Source organism: Acanthaster planci, linkage group LG02, assembly GCF_054643075.1.
Source record: "Acanthaster planci isolate LZ-2023a linkage group LG02, COTS_SCS, whole genome shotgun sequence".
NCBI lineage: Eukaryota > Metazoa > Echinodermata > Asteroidea > Valvatida > Acanthasteridae > Acanthaster > Acanthaster planci.
In genome coordinates, this window is record NC_141778.1 from 15,629,368 (window position 1) to 15,645,894 (window position 16,527).

The window sequence follows — 16,527 nt, forward strand, 5'->3', positions numbered from 1 at the left end:
AGTTTTTCAATAACGTTAATCAATCATACATTTAAAAATTACATTTCAATAACTTCTTAAAATATGACGGATTAGTTATTTAGTATCAAGATAATTTATTGATATTGTAACAATATCATCACTCTATGTTTTGTGCAAGACATTTTAGAATCTTTCTAAGAATTTTATAATCATGTTATGTGCTTACTGGACGAGCTCTGAGTATCATGAACCACAGGGACAGCAGCGTTAGAAAAACGCCGAAATGCATTGTACCTGTAACTATGCAATATTCTATTCTGACCTTTCCTCGAAAGTCATTATAGTTATATTTCCTGTTCGTAATTTGAAATTCGACATTTGGACTAAGGAGAATGGGCTTTTAATCCTGAATATATTAAATTGGTGTAGAACAAGGTTACAAAATAGCATCTGCATGTTGGATTACATGTGAAGTACATGTATATGAGTTCATAATAATCACTAGCTTTGCCGACGGCGGCCAAATTCCTCTGTGGCCATAAATTTAAAACATTAGTAATTACGGCTATAATATAATATAAAAATAGTATTAAAGCCTGTCCCCGACCCTGCGGCCTTTCAAAGACTTTACCTTTGGGATTATGATAATCTTTTCAGTGTCATTAATTCAACTTCATAAATGATTTGATTGAAGTGCATGCATTACAGTAAAATACCGGGAAACTGGGGTTAGTTCGCTTTGAAGACCTTTATATACTCCTATGAAAAGATGCAATGTGCGCTGAGATTCACAGAAATTTTGTGCAAATTTCGGCTCCTCTGATCAATAAATCTGGTGTGACATTTCCATTTGCTTAAATATTCCGAAAAATCCTCTTTTAAACATTAAATTTAAACGTGACCTTTTCAGCCAAGAGGATGTTGTTCGTGGGACAACGGTTCACGGTGTGGAAATGTTTCTGTTTAAATTGAGAACCCTGACGGACAAACCAGTGGCATATATCTGTGCCGGGGACTTGGAAGAATAAGAGATGATTTTAATATAAAAAGTAACCAGTAACAAAAACTGCCTGGCCGTGAAACTGGGGGCAAAAGCAGGGGGGCTGCATGGGGTATTTGCTGGACATAACATGACACCAGAAGGCACTGGTCATGATACAGATAATCTTACATTAAAACGGTATATTCAGAAGCTTTTGTTCTGTTTGTCCCTTTTTTCAACAGAGGGGCTGCATGGAGCACTCTCACAGATAGAGGACTTGTTTGTTATTTAAATTTAAATGACAATAAAGTACTATAGAGTCTACTCAAGCATTTCACATAGGAACAAAGACTGTCCTCTGTGAGGGCGCTCCATTCAGCAAGCCGCACTGTCGTTGTGAAGGTAAAGAATTCATCCAAATCCGCTTTTTCTCGGCACGAAACGTTTAGGGGAAATGATCCAATATCCCACCAGTGGTCAAAAAGTGGAGGAGAAGTACATGACCCCGGGATGTACGTTATTTTTGAAAACATGATTTTTTTTGTGAGAAAGCGGTGCCAATCGGGTACCATACTTTCGCAAATGGCGCCAGCTGTTGGAAACAGTTGGCCTATGGCTAGAAACCTTTCCCGTGAGATGGACGGGAAAACAAAGTCGTAGCCACAGTGTATTCCATTCCGAGGCGGCCGTACGACGGACGGCATACCAGTGAATGGTTTTGTGCGAGTTTTGTACGGGAAGTGGACCAGACTGTGCAAGATGGCGGCGTCCATGGAGTATTTTGGTCCTTTGGTGATGTTAATCACAGCGTTGAAGATTCTACTGCTACCAGCATAGTGAGTTTTCCAACTCCTGGAGTTACTACTATTTACATGGTTTTCATGGGATTATATATTTGCCCCCCCTATAGTTTTTTTGTCATTTTAATCTTGTAAAACTGGTCATTCCAAAGGAGTCAGGTAGGCCTATAGCACTGTTTGCAATAAACCTTTTCGACGTTCGCAATGGATTCTTGGTGTGGATGACAAACACGCAATGCATTTTATGCAAAACCCTATGGGGTGAGTGAACCAGTCAAAAATTAAGTTACATTTTTCTACTAAATATTTTTTATGTATCTGCTCATCATCTCACAGATGCATGCATATTGTTAGATTATACAAGAAACATTTTCAAATACGTTTTCAAATATTTGTAGGATCAAATCACCCTGAATTGCCTTCTTTAAGGACACCAGTCATGCTACAGGCGAAAAATGAACGTGACTGGTCAAAGCGGGATGAATGAGCTGCAAGTTGTAATTTTGATTGGACAATACTAGAACATTAATATTCGCGAATTAGTCAAAGCATGGTCCGTACGTGACAAAACGTGGTGTTGTTGGGAGGAATTCTCCTTCTCTGCCAAGCTTTAAACTTCGAAGTTTGTGAATATCTTCGTCCCAAATTAATAATGCAACAACTCCCCAAAACCAAAGGCAACACTCTTTGCACTGACCATGATATAGACCCCCTGCATATGACATCATGCTAGAGGGCATTTCTTTCTTTCAGGGATTTATAAAGCAGAGACAAGTGGCAAGATTTGTAACAGGGGACTACAAAAGTGTTACGGATATGCGGCAAAATCTCCAATGGCCATCCCTCCAACATTGCAGAAAAACCAGTAGACTCACAACCTTTTATCATTCCATTCATAAAGAAATTGCTCCCGTATTATATCACTCTAGTGGAAAGACCACAGCGAGGCAGACATGACCAAAGTTGTGCATCTTTGTAGTGCAGTACACATGCATATCAAAGCTTTTTTCCAAAGACGATTATAGACTGGAACAAGCTCCCCAATGATCTTGTTCACCACCCAACATCATCTAGATTGAAGATAGTCCTAGGAAAACATCTTACAGCACAACCCTAATTTCATGCTTGCATGGCGCTGGCATGAAGTCAAACTGGATAATGATGCCTTGCAGCGATGTCCAGTCAAGAATCTGAGAAACTGAGGCTTGTTGATCGAGTAAACCTTTTGTGCGTTCATTCTAATTAAATTAAAATAACAAAGAATAACCTCTGACTCCGGCTCAGTGCAAGGGGTCTAGTATTTAGAAATTTCGAATTGTAGTCTAAATTCTTTAAAATTGTGAGAAAATGTGACTTTCTTACTTATAAACCAGCCATGCAAATTTGAATCCACCATGTGTCATGTGTTCAAACACTCATAGTTCCCCTCGTAGTTTCCCTCAAATGTCAAAAGCCCTCTTTTCACAACATCAACCCTATCATACCAGCACTGGGCTGCAGTTATGGAGCATGATGTCTTAGTCACACGGAGTAGTGACTTGGAGCTCTGCAAGTACCCTAAATCTTTGGCCTCAATAAAGATCAGTCATTGCAGAAATGTTGAAAAGACACAAATCTAAAACTGAAAAATATTTCTAATTTTGCTAGGAAATACTTGTAAAAGATTCTTGACTCTCCCTAGACTTTGTACATACATGTAACTGCATCACTAGAGCTGTGCTTATGGTCACCTAGGTTAGATCCTTGTATTCTCTCTGAAGACAGGTCAACAGCCACTGCATATAATTTTAACATGTTAAAACCAACAAAAAAATTACATTACAAAAAAAAACAAGTTAAATCAAATCAAACATTGTCAGGATATGTGTTTCTTAAAACACCATTTCTCAGTATTTCTTTATGGGGTCTGACATACATGTATGTACACTTACAGAGACTTCCTATTAGAAACACTGAAAAGATAACTTACTCTGGGTCGTACGTTATGAGTAGTACAGTAATACAGGTACAGTATCTAACGATAACAAGAGAAATGTAAGCAAACGGTCCACATTATCCATACACCTGCAGTTGCAATGTTTGGACATTTATGTTTGACTTTTTTTTTTTTTTTTACAGCCGATCGACTGATTTTGAGGTTCACCGAAACTGGCTGGCAATCACACATTCCCTGCCCGTTTCAAAGTGGTACTATGAGGTTAGTCACAGATGTCTGAGATTGAATTGACTGATTTCATGTATACAGGTGTGAACTAGCAGAGGATGGAATAGCACAGTGTGGTAATAGACTGATCCTCTTAGTCTCGCCCATTACAAATGAGGGCCATTAATTTAACACCTGCTTCTCTCTGATGCCACATTGTAAGATGCAGCAGTGTTCATTATACACACCTGTATGCATGGGGTATTTTGTGCACACATGCTGGACAAACATCACAGCTGTGATTGGTCGAAAGATCATGAGGTGGGGCCCAGTGGATCCGTCTATTAAAAGATGGGGAGCAGTTCCCCCTTCCCTGATGAAGGCCTTCGTACATGTAGAACTTGGAAGAGAAAATACACAAACTTTCTTTGTTGCGTGATACTGAGCAAGTCTAGATTATTTTGCTACTGTGAAGTATGGGACATCATTGCATTAAATCTTCCTCTCACAAACAAAATACACCAAAGGTCTGCCTTTATAGAATGTTTGGAAAATTACCCTCTCAGGTCTTTCAACTTACGTGTTATACAAGTACATGTATCAAGTATCAATAAAATAGGTATTTCAGCTGTAGGTGGGATAGCACAGTAACCATAGCTGTTTCACTAATGTGTGGGTGTTTTTGTAAGCCAACAGAAATTGCTTCGGACACAGCCAAAATACCTCCTGACTTCAATTGCAAATTTGACCGTATGAATCAGCAGTGTGAGAATTCAGCTTTTTAGCTGATTTCAGGTGTTTTTTGTAGATGTTGACCCTGAATTTCAGCTTTTTTGTACACCTGGTCTGTTCAAAAGTATGGGAACTTTTTACATTTCAGCTTTGTGCTAGCTGTTTTCAGCTTTAATTTTAAGAGGTCACTCACACCCCTGATAAATAATGCCTTCGATTTTGTGCAGTTGTTTTTTTGTTTTCAATCACAGACTTGGGAACACTCATGTGCCCTCACACAACATCTTCACTTTTTTATTAGTCTGTATTTTGATCTCTATCTTTTATGACAGGACACTTCCGTATGGACATTGGACTATCCTCCATTCTTTGCCTGGTTTGAGTTTGCACTTTCACAGTTAGCACAGCAATTTGACCCTGGCATGCTAGTTGTGGCCAATCTCAACTATGCCACCCAAGCCACCGTCGTCTTTCAGAGGCTGTCCGTCATCCTCACCGATTTTGTGTTTGTCTTTGCAGTCAAAGAGTGAGTTCCTACTTTAGTGCCTTTGCTTGTCCGCAAAGGGAACAAAGAGATGAACAATTACTCTGTGATAGGTCTACTAGAATCTCAGAAAAGGAAGGCTAATATGCTTGCATGTGAAGTGTAAAGTCTGAACCACAAAATCTACACAACAAAATCTTTGCCTGTCATTTCATGTTTCCATAGCTTGTGTAGACACAAAATCCAAGATCTTGGGGAGACAAATTTATATCTTTGCCTGAAAATATCTTTTTACAGCTTGATAGAATGTCTTAGGCAGCATCTTAATCTGTTGTCTGGAGATGTGGTTGGTCTTCATTCCGTTGGAAATACACAGAGAAGTATTGACAATTAGATCCAGCCATAGCTCTGAAATCCCATTTGGGTCATGGTTTTTACACTGAAGGGGGAAACAAGTGCTTGACTCAAGAATTTGTTGACAGGCAAAAAAATTTTGAGCTGTGTCCGACAGTCCAAACCTTTACTTTAAGGTTTTGAATGAATGGTATCTTGAATATATGTCTTCCAATGGCAAGTGATTGCACAATTGCACATACATGTATGAAAAATAAGTATGACAGATTATGAGTACAGGAATACTGTTCAAAGGACCAATTCCATAAATTGTGTAATTTCTAATTTATTGAATTTATATTTGCATTTTAAAATCATGACAGCATGTAGTATTCTTATTCTTTCTTACCAGAACCCATTAATTATACCGAAAATTATTAGATCTTGTGGGACAGAATAAACCTATAACATAATGATGTCACACTTTGTTTACATGTGCACTTTTGTAAATTTGCGCCAATTTATAATGTATAGAGCTTATAGTGTTCTTTTCTGTTCGGGGAACAAACATTTACGAATGTTTGATTGCTGGTAGTTAGCATCTTTAATACCTTTTCTCGCCTAACTACCTGGAAAGTTCTGAGCAATTCGTTCTGCTGATCACTCTCTGCAGGTACTGTTCTTCTCTGGCCAAGAGGTGTGGTCGGAGGGAATATGCACAGCTGTTGGAAAAGCCCCAGTTTGTACTGGCTGTTCTGTTAGTTGGTAACTTTGGCCTGATTCTGTTGGATCGTATCCTCATATTCTGGGAAGGCTGTTGGGTTTGATAGTTTGATTTAGAAAATAAGTTGGTTCCGAGTTTTTCAATGTCATTTCCTTTTCAGTCCAGTTTACCTCTACATGTAAGAAGCATCTAAAATACAGTTACAAAATAACGAGTAAGTTCAGTCTACCATCACTGATCAACCACTTATTGATGAGGTCCCAGGGATGTATTGTTTGCACATGTTACCAGGCAAAATTGAGGAGTGGTTTACGCATCATCGTATATGGGCTGTAACTGCAAACATGCTCAAACCCTCTCCAGCATGAGCACTTCAGAAATTTCCTGTCAAATTCTTCCTCGACCGTTTGTGGCCAGATATTCATTTCCAGTACAACGGTTTCCTGTACGGCCTGATGCTACTGTCCCTCGCAAGAATAAGTGAGGTAACGTATGTCGAATTGACCAAGATTCCCTGTCCGTCCTTGAAGTCATTTCATTTCCAATGTTTTGCAAGAGCTCCGTTTTGTGCTCTTTCCTCACAGGACCACGATCTAGTATGGTATTCCAATGTTTTTATACATCAAGTGTTTTGTCGCTCACTCCATACTCAGTGGGACTCGAGCCCATGACCTGTTGTAATGCCTTTGAAAATATACATGTAATGTGTTGCATTTTAAGAAAATGCTTGGCTCGGTACCTAGTGCTCATCTAACTCCAACTGGCAAGCCGACCCTGGCAAGCTTGATGGTCGATTGGTAAGACATTTGCACTGGTTAACAGGAGGTCATAGGGTTCGAGTCTTGCACAAGTAAGCTGGGGAGTTTTCCAGCTAACACTGAGTGGACGATATCAGGCAAAACACCCAATCTGAAGTTTGCATCTCTTCAATGCCAAATAAGCCTTTTGCCAGTTAACTTTGACCCAAATCTGGTACACTGAGTTCTTTAAATTCACGTGAACATAACAATTTGAATTCTCCTTACTAAAAGCTTTTGCTTAGTTACATAAGAGATGCCTTGCAACAATACACTGTTCTCAATGGATAAGAAGGGCACAAAGGAACCAGTCCATTCCAGAGCTTGCCCCAAATCACAAAGTATAGCAACAGTGTCTTAAGTCTGGGGAATTCAAATCGTTATGTCTATATACAGTCAGATAACTCAGTGCAACAGATTTTATTCAAATTTAACTCGCAAATGGCTTACTTTAACCAGATTTTCAGTTAAAAGTTGTTGTGCCCTTTTCTTGTCACAGGGGCGTAATCTTGAGGGCGCTTTTTGGTTTGCCGTTCTCCTCAACTTCAAACACATTTACTTGTACATCGCCCCAGCTTACTTTGTGTACCTGCTAAGATGTTACTGTTTCACAAGAAACAACAGAGGTGCGTAGACTGCATCATTTACCATTCTTAATTAAGGGCTGTGTTATACTTATGCTTTTTGGGAATTTTGTTGGTTTGATTGGAGGCATGAAGAAATGCCCACTTTCTTGAAATTTTCGTAGCCCTTTTTTCCCCTAAGCCTTTTTGCTAGAAATGGTCTTGAATCCTCAAGAAATCAATTGCTCCATGGTTTGGAATGCAACTTTCAGTGTACATTGAGCTATGGGTCTTTTAGGAGGCGTGTGGCCAAGTGGCTAGAGTTTCTAACTCCTGCGCATAGAGTCATGGTTTGAATCCAGCAGCAGGTTGCATGCTGTGTCCGTAGGCAAGTCACTTTACTCCCACTTGCCTCTTTTGACCCAGGGTACCTGTTGAAGACAGATGAGTATTATGATTGATAACCCATTTGCACCTTTCATGGCAGCATCAAGATGTATAGTCCCTAAAAGCTGAGATGGTGTGGTTTTTAGGAATACTTATGTGGCCGATGAACAAGGGTAGCAATGTGTACATCTGTACTTAACTAATATCCGTTATAGTAACGTTTTTATTAGGCCACCATTACTGAGTAGACAAACGAAGCTACCTAAATGATCAGATTTGTTTAAAAGACCATGTGCAACGATGCAGTAACCCTAAAAGAGCCGGGGGGGGGCAGAATTTCCCTCAACATTTTTCCAGTATCCCGGCAGTGCATTTTATTTCAGGAATTGAGCCCGCAGGAGTTTTAGAGTAACTCTTCGTGGTCATTTTGACACCAAGTTTGTGAAAATCGAACATACCGTTCTTGTGTAGTGCATATTTTTCTGAGACAGGTCAGCCAAAAATGTACACTGCTGTGCTCAACGCACGGGTCCTGCCATGCACATACCATTGAACTTTGAATGACTGTAACAATGGAAGCACGTATCTGATTGAGTTTATACTTCACATCTGTAATGATAAGGAGAGTCTTTACATACATGCCAAGTTTCCAAAAAATTGGCGGAGGCTCTTTTAGGGTTAAGTAAAAACTTGCAATTAAGTCCATAATGAGCCAAAGAACACGGGTAGCTTTTACTGTTGGATAGAGCCTTAGAAAACTAGTCTGAAACAAGTTTGAATAATGTCTTGTTTCAGGGGCATTTTATTCCGGTCGTGTTTCCTCTCGTACCTTTCTTTTTTGCAAGAAAGTCTCCTGTTCTTTGGCCAAAGGCCCTGCAAGAATTAGAAAATAAATGAGTGAATTTGATGATAACATTTAACCTTTAAGCACATACAACTGTTCTGTCTCTGTCTCTTCAGATGGAGGGGTGCAGTGGACCAGCTTGTCTTTTTCCAGGCTCTTCTCCCTCGGTGCTATTGTAATAAGTGTGTTTGCAGTGTCTTTTGGCCCATTTATCGCAATGGTAAGTCCAAAATCGGGTCTGTTACCATGGACACAAGATGACTCTCTCAATCCAGCGGTTCTGTAATCCTAAAAAAGCTGGTAGTGGGAGGGTCAGTTTTGTCCCCTTGACATTTTGACAGACGTCATTGCAGTGCATTGTTTGTACCAAGCCTGCAAGAGTTTTTCCAGTATTACTGCAGTAATTGGCATTGGCAGGTAACAGGTACCACGGGAGAGAAGCATGTCAGCCTTCAGTTGGCTAGCCAGTCAAGATGGCCCTCGTTCAATGATTGCTTCAGGAGCTTTCCAGTAATGACATGCAGTTATTCTTTTATGACAAACAGAGATGCTGTTGCTGTGAATCCCCCATTTTTCTGAGTAGGACAGCCAAAAATGTTAACCATTCCTATTGACATGCTCAATTCATGCTGGCTGTGATGAGTGAACTATAAATGACCATTACAACAAAACCCTGTGTTGGATTGAATTGAAACACCACAGATGTACACAAAATGAATGGCTGTGTGCCTGTGCTAAGTTTCAGTAAGATCGGGCTTGAGACAGTTGAGATATGAAGGATGGGCTGATTCCGTAGCCCCAACCCTAGTAGTGAGATGGTCCAAAAAAAGCCCATCTCTTTTCGGGTTTTCCTTTCCTTGAATATAGAAAGTAGCACAGTTCCTTTGTGATGTGGAAAAGTGTCTGTTCATGTCTAAATATTCTTTGCTGTTTCTTGCATCGATTTCCAGGGTCAGCTGCCTCAGGTTCTCTCCCGGCTTTTCCCCTTCAAGCGAGGGCTATGCCACTCCTACTGGGCCCCTAACTTCTGGGCTCTCTACAACGTGGCAGACAAGGCAGCTACAGTCGCAGGTACAAGTAGTGCCTGTGAAAGACGCCTTACTCTGTACTTGCATCATCCTCGTCGGCTCATAGCCTGACACTTGTATTCCGTACATTTTGCTTTATGCTGAGAAGTGTTTTGTTAGGACCAACTATCTGTTATGGCACAAACGAATATAAAGTCTGATCCCTTGTGCTCGTTATTGCATAGTCATGTTTTGTCATATATTCTCATCAATCTATTACTACAGGATGGACAACTGAGGTTATGCATCATCTTACTCCGTATTGGTTTTATTTTTACTCCGTTTGAAAGGCTTGAGACTGGAGCTATTGTCTGCTGAAAGTCTTCAAGATCAAGCAGCATCGATGACCGGAGGTCTGGTACAAGAATACAACCACGCTGTCTTACCCTCTGTCCCTCCTATTGCTACACTGATACTCACTGTACTAACTGCTCTTGTAAGTCTTAAAAACACAAAGCCAAACTTCATCATTGTTTGAAGAGAATGAGATTTAAAGATTTGAAACTTTGCATTAGGTAAAGTATGAATGGATTGTAGCAGCATCACATCAAAATGTCGTTAATTTATTATTGGAGCCCTCTAAATGAACATTGTTCAATACAATTGAGCACAGCACACCTTGGTCCTCATGACACCTAGATTTGTCCAGAACTTACCATTTTTATATCATTGCGTGCTGATTGGCTGCATGCTGATTTGCTGTATGCTGATTGGCTGCATGCTAATTGGCTGCAACCTGCAGGCCAGAATGCAGAGGACATACCCTTTGTTCACTTTGAAAGCATGTTTAACAGTGATGAGCTAAGATCTGCAAGTCAGATAGTGTGATTGTTCTTGAGGAAATCACCCTAAAGCTTGATCAGATGATGCTGATCAAACTGTAGATTTGTTTACCCCATGGGCTCTCCATGGTAGCACAGTTTTGAACACAGAAGAGATTAGTGCATGTCAAATTAAAGCAAGGATCCCTCAGTCACACTAGTGGCATCCGAGCTTGCTATCTTGAAGAAACATTTTATTTTTTGCATTGCAGCCAGCCTTATTGCACCTGTGGAGGTACCCAAGTGGCCCTAGAGGTTTCATAAGATGCCTCACCCTGTGTGCCTACAGCTCTTTCATGTTTGGCTACCATGTCCATGAGAAGGCAATTCTGCTGGTCATTATACCCCTGAGGTGGGTAACACTCACGAAACAGCTGGATATATTCAGGCTACTTTGGTTGTTACAAATGGTTGAACATGCTGAAGTTGACGCTTTCGTTGGATTACAGCAGTCATAAACACCACCTCAACCTTTGTTGACATTTTTTCAAGATGAACTTTGCGTCAGGGAGATGCTAATTTTAATTGTGGCTTTTGCCCTTACCCGTTGTATATATTTATAAACACTGCATATTCAGTGCTTGTCCGAGAGCTTACAAATAAATTCACAAGCTTACTCAGGTGGAGCTCGGACTGGCCTGCTCCACCTGACTCGGACCGTCAAGCCGACCCTGGCAAGCGTGGTGGCCGAGTGGTTGAGACGTCTGCACTGGTTAGCAGGAGGTCGTAGGTTCGAGTCCCACAGGAGTAAGCTTGTGAATTTTTTCGCAAGCTCTCAGACAAGCATTGACTTTTTAAAAACGTTTGGAAGAAGTAGACATTTCAATTTTGATTTGGAGTTTAGTGGTTACAATAACCCCATGTTATCCTAAACCTCAACACGTGACGTTTAGGGTCATTTTGGACTGACCAAGCCAGTGTTGCTCTACATGGGACACGATGACCCAATTCTTTTCCATTAGACACACTGTTATCAGTTTGCTGCATGGTAATGGAGTTCTGTGGATTGAGGTAAGTTCTTCATAAAAAGCTGTGGGTGTGTAGGATTTGGAGTTCATTTCGGATTTACCTGTTCCCACACTGAGCCATATGCTTAATTGTGAAGTGTGTTGTTCCATCATGACGACACTCAAAGCTTCCCTGTCCCTTGTTGTTTTTAATTTAACCCTGTAATTTAAATTCAAAGGTTTCTGTTTCAATGCCATTGTGTAAAGTGAGTAGTCAGAATACATCAACAGTTTTTGTCTACGTGTATCAGTCTTCTAGCCATGGAAAGTTTGAAGGATGCTCAGGTGTTTCTCATTGTGTCTGTTGTGGGTCACTACTCCCTCTTCCCTTTGCTCTTCACCCAAGATGGTGAGTTGATCAACACTGACGGCCCGCAATCCGCGAATTTGAATATAATTGTTCACACACACTAGGGGCTAAACTTAAGTGCAACTGAAAAATTGTGACTTTTGTTTCTCCTGCCCAACCCTTTTACTCCCACTGTGACTTCACTTTGCCTCCCCATAATTCATTAAATCTCAGAACTTGTAAATCGGACCCGCATTCTTTAGTGTCGTTGTCAAGATCGTCTAAGACCACCACATCACCCACAAGACTGTCAGAAGACAAAAACAAGACTTTGAGTCATTACCTAAGGCACAATCTATTCAACTGAACTGCAACAAAAGCATTCTTATCCTGTTCACCCTGTTCCTTGTGACTATAATGTCTTATGACCGCTCTTGACGACAGTGTTACTCTTTCTAGCCACCCACTGGTCCATAAGGCAGAGCTTGCCCAATATTCTTTTTACTCTGCTTCATCTTGCTCCCGTCCAGGGGCCCATTTCATAGAGCTGCTTAAGCACAAAATTTGCTTAAGCGCCAAAAAACCTTGCTTAAAAAACAAAGGTTAGCAGCTCAAAATCCTTGTGATTGTCATGCTAACCAAAATATACATCATATGGAGATTTGGCTGGTAATCTGATTTGTCAAGCAAGCTTTCTTCATGCTTGTGCAAATTTTGTGCTTAAGCAGCTCTATGAAATTGGCCCCTGCCGCTTTCTACCTCAAACATGTTGCATGATGCTTAAATTCTGCAACCGATGAAACATCTCAACCATCCTGTTTGTCTTTTCCCCAGAAACGCCCATTAAATTGTGCCTGATGTTGGCCTTCACAATCTTCAGTGTCATTGGTACAACTCATATTCACAGGTGAGATTTGAACTTAGTAAAGTTGCGTCCAAATTGTATGGCTGTGGATAGAAATTACTCACGGCGGTGGAATAACTTGCTAGCGGCTGTAGCTACATATACTTCCCTTGGATGTGTGTGTTATTTCTAGCCACAGTTGCGTGATATGAGCAAAGCCCCATATACACAACTCCAGTGCACGCACAAGCATTCACACCCACACAACATAGGTTTCTTTGTGTCTGTACACTATCATTTAACAAAAAACTTGGTCAGACCACTCCAGCAGTGCACACATTTTTAAAGCTGGTTTGTGCTTCAGACAAAGGCGAAAGCGAAGTGAATATGATATTACCAAATATTTTCAGCGAAATTCGTCTGAGATGAGATATATTCAACTTTTACAAATTTGCAGCATGACTATTTGATCCGACGTCACAATCCACATTTGTGTGTACTTTTCGAGCCAAGTATGAACCAGCCTGTGCTAATTAATGCTTCCAAGGCAGGCAGCTTGAAGTATGGGTCCTGATAACCTGAAATCTTCAGGATTCAGAGACTTCGTAGAGGACACTCCAGTTGGAGGTTGTGTTAAATTTGATCTCACCATTGAATCACCCAGCCACCCTTAACTAAATCTGGATCCATCTAGTGAAGCTTTTTGTGTCATATCCCTGTCCATTGACAGATACACCAATAGGTTCCCCAACCTGCTCCCTAATGTGCCCCAGCTGTCCACCATTGAGACGCTGTACATCCTGGGTCTGGTGCCCCTCTTCATCTACAAGAATCTCCTACACAGCATGGTGCCTTCGCTGCAGCGGTATGAATTCCTGCCGCTGATGTTGACATCAGTCTACTGTGCTCTCGGTATCACCTACGCCTGGCTGAAACTGAATGTGGTAACACTAGGCAGAGGAGGCGGGAGACTAGACAAATCCAGTTGAAACTTTTTGGTACTTAGGTCATTTTACAATACTCAACTTCGTCTCCGTCTCAGGCTTCGTGTAGGAAACCAATCCTCGATTGTGGGCCTGAAGCGTTTAACTTAACTTGAAATACTGTAATTTTTCGCTCTTCTGCATCTTACTTGATGTTTTGTGGCACTCTCCGACTTACTATTTCGCTTATAACCTCAAAGTCAGCAAGTAAAAAAAAACAGTTGAAGCCTGAGATGGAGCCCAAGTCAAGTATTGGAAAATGGCCTTAGTTTTCAGATTATTATGATTTAGGGAATTTGGTTGAGTATTTAGCTGCTTCGGTGTATTACCGAAGCAGCTATTGCTTTCGTTAAAAGTTTTTTTCTCCTTTTTCAGACTCTTTTTGTGACAGAGACTTTGATAGTTTTATTTATCTGATTGATTAACTTGGTAGACCTTTAGATATTCATGTTAGGTAGGACCTGGAAGAAATTGGTGATCATGATGTCATCACATGATTTATTTTTGAATTTTGAATATTTATTTTTTCCCGTAGGTTTTGAACGCGTCTTTCTACTAAATCATCATGTTTCTTGAATTTGGTATCTTTTCAAATAAATCTGCTTGACTTGAAGTTATTCCAAGAAGGAATGATGACTGAAATTTATCTGAACTCCAATTTGTGACTAGTAAAGGGGTTTAAGGAGTCCTTTTTTTATGTCTGCATTTGTTTCAGTACATCCCTTTGCCGTAAAATTATTTTTAAATAAACCTAATTTTCAGATCACAGAAAGTTGATTTTCAGCATTCTTATTCTTGATATAGATTTATCGTGTCAAATTGTAACTCGCATATCATTTGAATTACTGTTCTTGCTCTTGTATTTATGAAGCTTTGTTAATTATCATTGTTGAATTATACAACTTGTCCCATGGAATTTAAGTAGCCATACATAGGTTTGTTTTTCTCATACAACATACAATCCATGTAATTTCCATGCTTTTGTTCCAATATTTTGCTGAAACTTGATCGTCTTAACAGTCAGCTTCATAAGGACCCGTAACCCCAGTTCAGAAGTTTCATTAGTATAAGTGGCTGAGGGTTAAGGTGGTGAAGTTTTGCCAGTTCATTCCAAGATTGTGGTGACTGGTCGCTATCTAATGCTGAAATGCAGTCTCACCTCATTACATCTTTCTTTTCCTGCTTGTGATTTTTATATTTTCTAATCAGTATTATTTAAGGTATTTTGTGACCTCGCTACTTACGTAGCATAGCACAGCTAGTCCTCTGAAGGCTACACAGTGAAAAAGTACAGAGACCAGTCATCCGTAAAATTGATTAAGCATCACTTAGTTTTTTAAAATTACATTGATCCCATTTTTAAATTTAATTAATGCAAATATCGATGAGAAAAACTGAATCGTATATGTGCACATCTCCAAGAGTACTGAAGGTATGAAAATTTACCTTAACTTTTTTTTCAGAATGGAACCACAGGATTTGGACATATGGACAGTTTATGATTCAATACTGTGCACAGGCCAGCCACAGTTGACGGAAGCGTGACGTCACAATGGAGCAAACAATTGAACATATGCTATTCGTTGACTTCACAATTTGTTAACTGAGTTCGTGCAAACTTCCCAGCAAGAATGTTTAGGGCATTAGGGTTATGACCAAGATTGTCAATCAAGTTGGCAATCATCCGATGTCGGGCTTGTTGAAGAAGGGATACCTGGATTCTAACTGCTGTTCTGTTCTGAAACATTTTGATGAGGGTGTTTGAAATAAAATGACAATAAATACGAACAGCATGGCAAAGGATAAGCACATTGTAGGTTTTTTACCACATCTAATTTTTTCACTCATTTTGAGACAGAATTGTGTGAAACTTCAAACTTCTGTGAGTAAAAAAAGAGGTTGTATTGACTGAGATACTTCTTTTGTAAATTTGCTTGATTGTTGAACTATGAACCCAAACAAGTTGTACCATTTGCTGCACCTTGTATTTTATCTTGTCTTCATTTTCCAATTCTGGCTACGGAGTATTGTCTCGGCGGCCAACATGTTAGTGTAGTTGTTTCTGCTCTCACAGCACTCTTATGAATTCCTTTAATTTGTACGTTTATAAACAATGTAAGTCTTAGATGTGAAACCAAGGCCGTTTCTGGATATTTGATAGAAGTGACCCAATTAACAGAAATTGTATCTTTCTAATTGAATTGTTGGATAATACGAGATGGGAGCTTTCCTCGAATAAGTGTTCCAAATTTCAATTTCACCTCGATATTTTCATATAGCAAAGGATGCTTTGTTAAATTATACAGGGGGTTGATGTGCATGTACGAAAGATATTTGATCAAATGCAAGAATAAATTAAAATGTTTCAAGCAATTAAAAGATTAATCAAACAGTATTGTAACTAGACGGGGAGGGGTTCCCACCCCAGTGGAAGGCCTCAGCCTGTGCCCCTGCCCCCCATTTGAAATTTTGAAATGTGCACAGCCGATCTTTAAATTACGGCACAGCTACTTTGTGTACCCCTTCGGGAAAAATGCGTGTCCCCACCTGCAGTGCCCCTTGGAAATTTCGCCAGTCACGCCATTGTTAATAAAAATGGAAAGTTTATGTCATTCCATCAAAAAGAATCTTTATTTGCTTATTCTCAAGCTCAAATGGAAATCTATTGTGCTAGCCTGCACTGAGATCTAGTACTTTTTTTCATAAGGAGTATATGAAATTCCGTTCTCCACGGTCAAGAGTTAAAGAACGGGCAAATACACAAAT

At 40.0% G+C, this 16,527-nt stretch overlaps 1 protein-coding gene across 3 annotated transcripts; it reads left to right on the plus strand.

Annotated features, from left to right (window-relative positions):
- The first annotated feature begins 1,323 nt into the window (after nucleotides 1-1,323).
- alg8 (ALG8 alpha-1,3-glucosyltransferase) lies at nucleotides 1,324-16,140 on the plus strand. Of its 3 annotated transcripts, XR_002597447.2 has the most exons (15): nucleotides 1,324-1,779; nucleotides 3,862-3,940; nucleotides 4,951-5,144; nucleotides 6,109-6,227; nucleotides 6,577-6,644; nucleotides 7,456-7,582; nucleotides 8,867-8,970; nucleotides 9,701-9,821; nucleotides 10,108-10,253; nucleotides 10,851-10,990; nucleotides 11,897-11,994; nucleotides 12,769-12,841; nucleotides 13,509-13,776; nucleotides 14,297-14,342; nucleotides 15,225-16,140. XR_002597447.2 is itself a non-coding variant. In XM_022223891.2 (14 exons), exons 1-13 carry the CDS (start codon nucleotides 1,703-1,705, stop codon nucleotides 13,765-13,767), a joined length of 1,605 nt encoding a protein of 534 aa, XP_022079583.2. In that variant the 5' UTR covers nucleotides 1,325-1,702; the 3' UTR covers nucleotides 13,768-13,776; nucleotides 15,225-16,140. The 3 variants fall into 3 exon arrangements, 1 of the variants encoding a protein (XP_022079583.2); XM_022223891.2 differs by lacking the exon at nucleotides 14,297-14,342 and having other exon boundaries at nucleotides 1,325-1,779; XR_015424438.1 differs by lacking the exon at nucleotides 1,324-1,779 and adding an exon at nucleotides 1,803-2,004 and having other exon boundaries at nucleotides 13,509-14,342.
- The last annotated feature ends 387 nt before the right edge of the window (nucleotides 16,141-16,527 follow it).